Raw genomic sequence first — 10,593 nt, forward strand, 5'->3', positions numbered from 1 at the left:
CCTGCTGCAGAATTTATATAATACTAATCAACTAGATCCCATTTGGACTCTTTGCCATGTTCAGTGTCTTTACAAAAACAGAGGGCAGATTTACAGTAAATTCCAGATCGAATACACATTAGGGATTTAATTATACATGTTTCCAGCAGAGGGAATACGCAGACTATTGGATTTGTTCAGGTTTATGGTATTTATTTGATTGAGGAGAATTATCTGCATAATATGCATACAATGAAAGTAAAGCCAGACACATATGGAATAAATTGCAATTACATGCTCCTTAGCCATACAATGACCAGCATCTAAACCAAAAATATGCATCTGTACAAAATGCAATTAACTTTATATAAGCAATGCTTATATATCTGCTTTACAAGCAGACATGAAATGCACAATATTTCTAATATGGATAACTTTCTTCATAGTTATAGAATATAATGATATACTTTTCTTAAACTAAATTTTACTACAGAACTATGGATTGTAATCTCTGATGCATTACTGATCATTCAAATCTTTCACTGCTTTCCACTGACTTCAATATGGCCAGATGGTTTTGTTGCAGTGACTGAATCTGTCATCTGAACAGAAAAAAAAAATAGAAGAAGAAATTAATATGTTGGCCTCATCTGTACTTCGAACAGAGAAAGTGAATAACTCTCCTTCAGAGATTAAACCCAAAAGGCAGAGATTAATCATACCCCAGTAGGCATTCATATTCAGATGCCTAGACAAAGAGTTTGCATTCAGCATGCAGCTCTAATAAATTCACCTTCAATTACATTACATTTCTTTAACCCTATTTATACCTTTTCGTGCATCCTGCATCTGGATTGTGTCCTGCTAATAAATGTTTACCACATGCATTTATATGTGGAATCAAAAGTGTCTCAGAATGGCCAAATCCAATTGCTGCAAGTGTTCTATGCAAATCAAGTCATTACACTTGACCATTAATGTCCTGAGGAGTTATATTTGCAAAAGTGTGACTTAGATAACCCTAGCAACCCTTAATTAGTCAGGGTTCCATTCATGAAGAAAGTCTCAAAAAAAAGAAAGGAAAAGAAAAGAAAGAAAGAAATGGAATGTGAAAAAAAAAAAAAAACAACAAAGACCTGGGGAGTGAATTCATAAGAAATGCTCTGTAAGAGGGTTGAGGGGTGGCTGGAGGCTCAAGTGGTCAGAGGGAATGATTGAGGAGATATGATGACCAGCTGCACTCTGACACTTTAACCAACAGCCAGTGGTTTAGTGCAATTTGGTTCCCCCTGGAGAGCTCGCAAAGAATTCAGGGTAAAGGCTGAGAACAGCAACAAGGCCGTGATGGCTTAATTGTAGAACAAATTTCTGTGTGAGAGAGGGAGAGGGAGAAGGAGAGGGAGAGAAACAGGTGGAGTGGAGACAAACCCACATCCTGATGGTCATTATAAGGCAGACAGTGAAGTGTCAAGCAGGAGAAGTAAAAGTGAGATCTTATTGCCCTTTCTCCACTACTGCAGGGAAGAGTGCACTGGATATCATTTTCAATCCTGGAATTACAGTATATAAATCATACAGTGGTGTTTGTTTAAATAATGTGTAATGTATATATAATACTGTTGTGTAATTTATATATAACAGTTAAGAAATATAAAAATGTCAGGACATGCTGTTATAGGAAAATTTATCACTGATGTGTGTGTGATGCTATTTAGCATAAATGGGTGTTAATGTAACAGGCTTGAACTTGGTGCCATCATACAAGCCAGTGTGTAGGTTACAATAGGAATAACATATTAAAGCAGCAAATGAATGCTCCTTAAGTCTTTGATTTGCCTCACTGCCCTCTGATGATAAAAGATTTCTTTTCACCTTCTAACGAATCGATTTCTGTGGTAGTAAGAATCGGCAATAGAAGCCCATTTTCTAATCTGCACAAGTGCCACATTACATAGATTTCTGCATAGGGTGTAGCAGTGTTCAAAAAGTCGGCGTGGTGTTGTTATAATCGACTGGCTTTCGATCTGGGACCGCACACACACTCATCAGACTTAGCGTGACTGAGCATGCTCTAGAGCATGACTCAGCTTATCAATCGTACCTTCACACCTCTCCCTAGAGCTACCATTCGTCCAGCTTGACTTTCTTAATGGGAGCCCAGCGTGAGTGAGCACTGCAGTCTCCCAATGTGGTCTTTAATGACCTACTGTGGTACTAAGGTTCATGTCAGCTTCAGTGAACCTTAACTCAACCCATCACGAATCAGAGGCTAATGGGATCTCGCACGGGAGCATGTGAGCAACAGCCTAGCAACAATCGCCAAGGTCAGGTGAACATGTTCAGGGTTGGCGGAGGTTAATATAAGAGACCTGAACAAGGATTTGTAAGGGGGAGAGGAAAAAATTTACAGAAAGATCTTATTGGAAGGGAAAAAAAATGTGTGTGACTAGAGGATTGTAGATTTGCATCATAGATTTTTCTGTTTTGCACTAATAAACTGCATTAACAGGAGAGACAAATATATAGTAGCATATTTTCTATGTATGCTTTCATTAGATCTTGTATTTGTGTTTTTTTTTTTTTTCATGTGACTAACTGGTGCTTTTCGAAAGCAAGTTCCAACACATTTGTTTGTGCACCATTGTCTCAAGTTTTTCTCACCTGGTAAATCAAGTTTGCTATAACACATTTGGCAGCTCTTTTGTTCTTTTTATTTCTTTTTATTTTTTTTGCAAAGATAAAGCACTGTGCAGAAAACAAACGGTGATTCTATCTCATTCTTTCTTTACAGGAGAAAAAGAACAATAAAAGTAAGCCATGGTTAAAAATTTTCTTTAATCTCTTCAGTCAGAGACAGCATGCTTTCTTTTTTAGATTTGCACTCACCCCCTCCGTTGCTTGTGTCATACCCTACATTTGGTCATTAACCGACCACCTTTGACATGAAAGCTTTGGCACTTTGACACTAAAGAACAACCAGAAACAGCAAAAAAAGCTTTTTCTGTATGCTTCCATTCAGTTTCCTGTGCAATCCAGACTGGTCCATGTTTATGCTCATTTTGTCTGCTAAATAAAAAAAAGTTTAGTAATGTTTTGTTGTTGTATTAATTCATTTTATTAATGTATTTACCAGCCCACATGGCTGCATATAAGTTGGCGGTGTTCATATGAAGAATATATGCTCGATCTCACTCTGAAGCAAAGTCCTTGAGTCTTCTTGTTTCTTAATTTATCATTATATCATTTTAGAAAAATCTGATCACACACAAGGTTCATAAACTCAGTGTTACCAAAGTATTTTGTTTACAACTTGTTTCTGTTGTACAAGAGTACAGTGGTTAAAAACATTTTATTTTACATTTATAACAAACTGCTATGCTCTCTGGGACTTTAATTGTGTGAGTTTCTAGAATTAGAATATTAATAAAAAGAAATCAATTAAAAAAAGAAACACAACAAACACACACACATGCACTGCTACAGACACAAAAAGGCACCAGGTTAAACAGACACCCAGAATGGAAGTTGGACACCATTTGTTTTAGGTTTTTAAATCACAGAACAGATGATTTGCCCCCACGTTTTATTTTTTTTTTTTGAAGCATGCCGTTCTTTCGAAAGAACTCGCATCACCTGTTTTGTTCTTTCTTTCTTTTTTCCTTTCAACTTCTAGTCTTGATGTTGTTATTTTGTGTTACGTGGTATGTGTAAACCATGAAGCTCAAAAAAAAAGATTGTTTTGCTGAAGAAAAACAATTAGTTCCATTTAATCTGAAATAAATTTATCAGTATACTTCGATGCACCATGTTAATTGTAATGTGAAATGAAGTATTATATGGCATCATTTTAGGCTTCATGGGGCACATAGCACACAAAATTATAAAAGGAAAAAAAACCCTTTTTCTTCTCAATCCAAAAATTGCATATTTTCAGGGGGTTGAAGTTGAAAAATTGCTGCTAACACTATCTCTCAATGGGTTTTTTTTGTATGTTTAAGCAGACTCTCGGCCCCTGCCGGATGTAGCCATGACGGGGAAGTGTACGCGCGAGTGTGACGAGTATGGCCACTCAGACGCCTGCTGGATGCCGGTGCGCACTTCACCCGAGCGCAGGTCCAAGGCCACCCCTCCCAAACTCTCCACCTTCAACTCGAGCTCAGCCGGGTGCAGCGGTGCCGAACCAGCCACGAGCTCTGATCCACTCGCCGTGGCCAACGGAGAGCCCTCACACCTCCTTGGAGACCGCAACCGCAATCTCCTCAACAAGAAAATGGCCTCCTCCTCTTCCTCCTCCTCGGCCTACGATGCTTTCGGTTCGGCTGCCTTCTCTGCTAGCGATGAAACGTCTCGGCCGGTTGAAGAGATTCCGCTGGCACCCACAGGCGAATATAAACCTACGCAATGCGGGACGCTTACTAGGCGCGAGGTTTACCTGTGAAATGTCCTGGTGAACGAATCACGAGTCACTATTTCATCCTACAATGACTCCGGCAATTTCAGAGACGCCTTATAAGCGCCAAAGCCTGGTATGAAATGTGTGCTTGTTTGATATAAGCAGTGAATAAAAGATGTAAAAAAAACAACAAAAAAATAACCACGGAGAATAGTTTTGTAGATGTGGAGGAGACAGAGGAGGAGGAGAGAAAGACAGAGGTGGAGAGAGAGGGATGCTGGTGGATGAGTCCTGTGTCATTTTGCTGCTAGCATTCCGGGCCCTCTGACTTTTTCCCAAAGTGCTGCCTGGTTGTGTAGAATTCATCATAAGCATGCATGCAAAATCTAGCCCTTAATGACTTGGACTATACGTCTTAGGACTTTTTTTTTTTATTTTATTATTCTTTTTTTTTTTATTAATGCTAAATAGATGGCAAGAGGCGAGACTGGTGCTGTTTTATTTTTTATTTGATAATCTTTAATTTATGTGAAATGTCCCTGTAGAAGATTGAAATTGTTTGCTTTATTCATTTTGATTATTGTATACTTATGCAATCTGTCCAAGCACTGGACTAGTTACACTGAACAACCATAGCATTCAAAGAGACCAAAAACAACAAAACTGGCCAATTGTGGACAAGAACTGATACATAATGTTATCAGTGATGGAAATGGGAAGCAAAACAAAAACCTGCCCCCCCCCAAAAAAAAAAAAAAAACCCTGGAGCACGTCTTTATGAACTAGTAACATTTCCAATGACTCTATCCTTTACAATGGGTTTGTAGATATCTAAAAACGGCAAGCGTTAAATGGTGAACGTACACTGCAAGATGCGAGTTTACCTGTGTGCCTATCTGCTTTTCAAACACACACACACACACAAACACACATGCACGCTCACAGGCTCTAACGTGGATGACAAGTTGTACATAAATACACTGAACATATTTGGGACACATACTTTATACCTAAGCTGTCGACTCACCAAACGCTCCACCCCTGTCTTTTCTCTGTACACTGCTGCATTGTGGGAGTTGTTGACATTTCTTGGGTCGCCTGTTCTGTGCTGTAATTCCACGAACACCGGCAACGCTAGGAGTTCTTGACATGATCTATGCCGTCTTCTTTTTTTGTTGTCTAAGACTTAAACTGAAGCTCTTAGTGACTTATGGCACACAATGAGTTACACGTGCACACAAACACAAATGGCACCTTACACACTCTCTCTCTCACACACACACACACACACACATACACACAAACATACAAATACATATAGGACCTAACCAGCTATGAGGATCTCTCGCTTGATATGTGACTAGCTACCAGGGAAATGATTACGATGACTTGGTCCCACGGACCACATGCTTGGGCTGGTCCTGTAAAACATTCTTAAAGTATGAGTGTTAAATTGAGCAATAAACCCGAGGGATGTTCAAAGTAGTCATTCTCAGATCATGCCTACCTAAAGTTCTGAAGACTCACATGAAATGACTAGTCGACCAATTAAATTGGTGAATACTAATAAAAAAAAAAAATAAAATACCTAGGGCATGAGGATCCACCAGCTAAATAGATTTGTACAATCAAAACAGCTATCTTTACGATGTCATTGGGCTAAAGGAGCACTTTAGTCATGCAAAAACGAAACGTTGCCATTTAAATACAAACCAAAGTCCTGGGAAGAACGTGACTGGTTATTTGCTATAAAAAGAAGGCGGCCAAATGAAAATTGAACATGGATGCATGTTGGTTTAAAGACACATGCACGTTTACCCATAAAGCTAGAGAAACAGATGATGTCCTTTCTGAACTACACACAAACACTTTAATACAAACACATACACACATACACACACACACACACACACACACACATGCATTCTCAATGTAAGGTCCTTGATAAAATAAGAAAAAAAAAATCCATTAAATAACCCAAGTTTGTGGTTGAGTGTACACTCCTAAGGCTCAAGTCCTGCCTTTACAACTGAGTGACAATAATCCAATGCAATGGAATTACTCTTTTTGTACGTTGGAGAAACCAGAGTCTGAATGGACTGCACTTATTATTTTTGTTTTTCTTTTCTCGCAGCCTGAATCTATAGTCTGTGTGTTCTACTTGTCGTTAAAAGAAGTGCTCTGATGCTTATCCACTGTATACAGAAATATGTACTTTTTATTGCACGTTTAAAAGGGATTCTACTTCACATACTATGAAGGCAAAAAAAAAAAAGCAAAAAAATGGAAATGGATTAAAAAAAAAAGAAAAAAAAAAATCTTGGAGATTTTGGAGGTCCATTGCTTGCTTTTGTTAAACGAACATTATAAACAGACATATAGTATGGCTTAGATTATCAGATTATTTGACAAGGATGAAAAATGAATTATGTATACTACAAAGATTCACCAGTTTATTTAGTCACACGTACAGTAAATGTTTTCATTCTTCTGACCAAATGTCTTTTTGTATTTTTACTTTTTGTCTCATTTTTATTACACACACACTGATATCAATGGCACACTGAAATATTACATCACATCTCACACTTATAACCCGAAAAGATATTTAGTCGGCATGATTTAAAGTTTTGTCTTTTTTTTTTTTTTTTTTTTTATGTAACTTGGTAACGACACCCTGTATTAAGCTTTATCCATTTTTTGTTTTCTCCTTTATCCTTTTAGTGCCACTTTGTATATTTTGAATGCTTCTGTAAAAAAAAAAAAAGAAAGAAAAAAAAAGGAAACAAAAAATTTTAAGAAATCTATAGAGTGAATGCAAAATATGCAACTGTGCCTTTTTATACCGTTATTGGTATGACTCGTCGTTTTGACTAGTATAAAAACTGAGACGGATGAAGGGTGTTATCTAGAAGGGAGGGGAGGGGGGGGTAATGAAGCACCTGTTTATATGATACTGAAAAAGAAACACACAAAAACTAAAGCTTTTTATCTTGTGACTTCATGTTAGATCGGTCAAATGTTGTCAAGTCTATCAATAAGTAACAACTGTACACAGTTTAGGCAATCTCCTAGCATACAAATATTTCGCATGATTACTTGACCAAACCACTATTTATATATGACATAACAAATGTTGCTAATGAGATCATCATAGTCAAGATAGTAAGAATCAATGCAGATAGAAGAGCTAAGCCAAGTTTGACCAGTATAGACATAAAATTGTTTGATTGTTTGCTGGTATAACTAAATGCTAATCAGGCTGAAGACCAGCTGAGAGAAAAGATATATAGATATATAAATGTAAGAGAATGTGCTGGCACAACATACACCTCTGTGGGAGAAATATTTGTAGACATGAAGTATGCGATATATTATTATACAGATACACTTCAGTTGAATAGGGGAAAAAAAGAGATAATTAGTGATGAATGTGAAAGAAAGAAAGAAAGAAAGAAAGAAAGAAAGAAAGAAAGAAAGAAAGAAAGAAAGAAAGAAAGAAAGAAAGAAAAAAAAAGGAAAGACTACATTTCTATCTAGAATAGATAAGCTTTGATTATAAATAATAGGAAAGCCAGCATTGCTGCAAGCAGAAAGTCTGTAGTCCAAATACTTCTCACAAGCAGAGGTGTGCGTTTTGTCAGCTTTGAATTTAAAATTAAACCTCGAGTTGTCCGACATTTCACCCCTAGTGGAGAGATCTGTAATATTAATAACCATACTCTATTTGTCCTGCGACTTGGATGTTGATGTAGAATTGACGATCAGTTTTAATCATTGTTTTTATTAGGAGTCACTATGCACGCAGCTTAGCTGAACATGGCAAAATGTACTGAAGTCCAGCTCTAAGCGCTGAAGTCCACCTCTATTTATTAACTATTTTACTTAATTTAATTTTTGCTTTTGTACAGGTATTTCTGTAAATAAACTGCTTGTCTTTTTTTTTGTCTCTGCAGAAATTAAAATATAACGATAAAAAAAAGTCTTTCTGTTCATTAATCTTACCCACAGGGACCCAAAAGACAATTAGTTTGCTGACATCTTCTGAACACATTATTTTTAACATAAGGTATGTGACAAATTAAAATAAAAGTTTGTTACTCTGCATAATTACAAATTCGTAAGACAAAAAAAAGATAAGTAAAAATAATTAAGGGAGTTTTTTCTTTCTCGAGTAAAACCAGTTGGAAAAGTCAAAAAATATCTACAATGCAAAATTACTAAATGTTAAGGGTTTGGCAGAAGATTGTTAAAAAAAGCCTGCATGTAATTAATTCATTCTAGACTTTTTTTTGTGTGTAAAAACACCAGGTTTAACTTCTCCAGTACATTTAAACAAAATACATGCCTTTAAGCCTAGAAATTTCTAACTGAAGAAGCAGATAATTAAAGTTAACCAATGAATTGCTGCTTGAATAGTTTTAGTTCAAATTACACATGTGGGCTCATTTATCAATATAACCTCCATTCTCATTATTCAAAATTTGTAAAATTTCACTTAACCCAATCGTTTTTATGTTTGTTTTTTTCCCCCAGCGATGCACGCCAGAAGGTACTTGTGTGCACAAAGTCTAAACCACTAACACAAGGTCATGAAATCAATGTGTGCATTGTTAAGGCTACTGTATTATTGGTTTGTTCAACACATTTTGGAGGACAATCTTGCCGAGCATTCATCTGCTACAGTATATTCTTCAGTTGCTGCTACATTTAATTAAGTAAAATTAATTGATTAATATATCCAGAAGTATGTATCTGATTAAAATAAATTCTTACAGGAATGATAATATTGATTAAATAGTAGTGTCATGTTTATGTATTTAATACTATCCCCAAGTGGAATATAACATTTTCAAAAAGACCTGGATGAATACAAAACATCCCTGGCCTAGTTTTATTTCTCCACATTACACTAATAATACTTTGTCCACTTGTGTGTAGATACAGTTACATTGACCCTACATCCAGAAAGGAAATATGCAATTAACAATGATTTGAATTATGATTACATCACATTTCATAACTGTAGAGGTGGAGAAGTACACATATCCTTTACTTAAGTAGAAATACAGATACTTATGTTTTGAAAGACACTGGTAAAAGTTAAAGTACTGACTATACTTTTTCACTCAAGTTAAAGTAAATAATAATTGGTTATATGTACTTAAGTAAAAAGTAGCCATTACTACTACCTGTTTTAGTGTCATGCTGGTAACTGGACCTCACATTATTTTCGAATATTACATTTTGTTATCTAATGAATGTATCCAGGCTGAACATTCACAATATAAAAGAAGCTGATCAGGAATGTCTCTGTTCTCAGTCATGTTTACATAGCTGACACCCTCTGTCTTATCCACGTTAGCCATTCTTCTTGTTGCCTTCTGCCGTGCTTGTTGTTAGCTTCGTAAACTAGCCTACATCTGTGGTGCATGATAGCCAGGAAATGATACACCAGTGGTACATTAAAAAAGCAAAGCAATGACAAGAAATAGGTTGATGGGCTGAAAACGGAGAGCAATGAGAAGAAAAAATATTGATGTCACCAAATAGATTAAAACTAAAGTAACGAGGCAGGTTTGAAAATGTAAGAAGTGGAAAGTACAGATATTTGTGTAAAAATGTTGTGTGAAAGTAAAGGTTATCCGAAAAATAAATAGTAAAATGAAATACTGATTCCAGAAAAATCTACTTAAGTAAAGTAACGAAGTAGTAGTACTTCGTTACTTCACACCTCCGCATAACTGTACCTCTTTTTTTGACTGCTCCTGTTAGGGGTTGCCACAAAGGATCATCCGTCTCCATATCACTCTGTCCTCCACATCTGCCTCTTACAATCAACCACCTGCAGAGCTCCCCTCACAGCATCCATAAACCTACTCCTTGGCATTCCTCTTTTCCTCCTACCAGGCAGCTCCATCCTCAGCATTCTTCTACAGATAACAATTAAAAAACTATACTAATTCACTTTATTGCATTTTTGTATTTGTTATACTTTGAGTTGTTCTTGTCAAAGTTCAGATTTATTTGAAATAAGTGTTAATTGTTCACTATCATATGAATAAGCAATCAAAACCGACCCACACAATCTTTTTTGGGACCCACAGCTATGACAGGCTGTTATACATGGAGCAGTATTAATTAACGGGTATATCTGTATATATTTAGTTAATATGAGATATTGCAAATTGTGAGTTAAAATACTTGCCAAAAATAATACA

General features: G+C 36.3%; 1 protein-coding gene across 1 annotated transcript in view; it reads left to right on the plus strand.

Moving 5' to 3' along the window:
* Nucleotides 1-6,866, plus strand: part of pcdh7b (protocadherin 7b) — a 128,690-nt gene extending 121,824 nt beyond the window's left edge. The window contains 2 exon segments of the mRNA XM_046851187.1: nt 2,771-2,789; nt 3,981-6,866. Of these exon segments, the coding sequence (XP_046707143.1) occupies nt 2,771-2,789; nt 3,981-4,417 (456 nt within the window). The 3' untranslated portion in view covers nt 4,418-6,866.
* Nucleotides 6,867-10,593: the final 3,727 nt, after the last annotated feature.

The sequence above is a fragment of the Silurus meridionalis genome, chromosome 6, assembly GCF_014805685.1.
Source record: "Silurus meridionalis isolate SWU-2019-XX chromosome 6, ASM1480568v1, whole genome shotgun sequence".
In the NCBI taxonomy this organism is placed as follows: Eukaryota; Metazoa; Chordata; class Actinopteri; order Siluriformes; family Siluridae; genus Silurus; species Silurus meridionalis.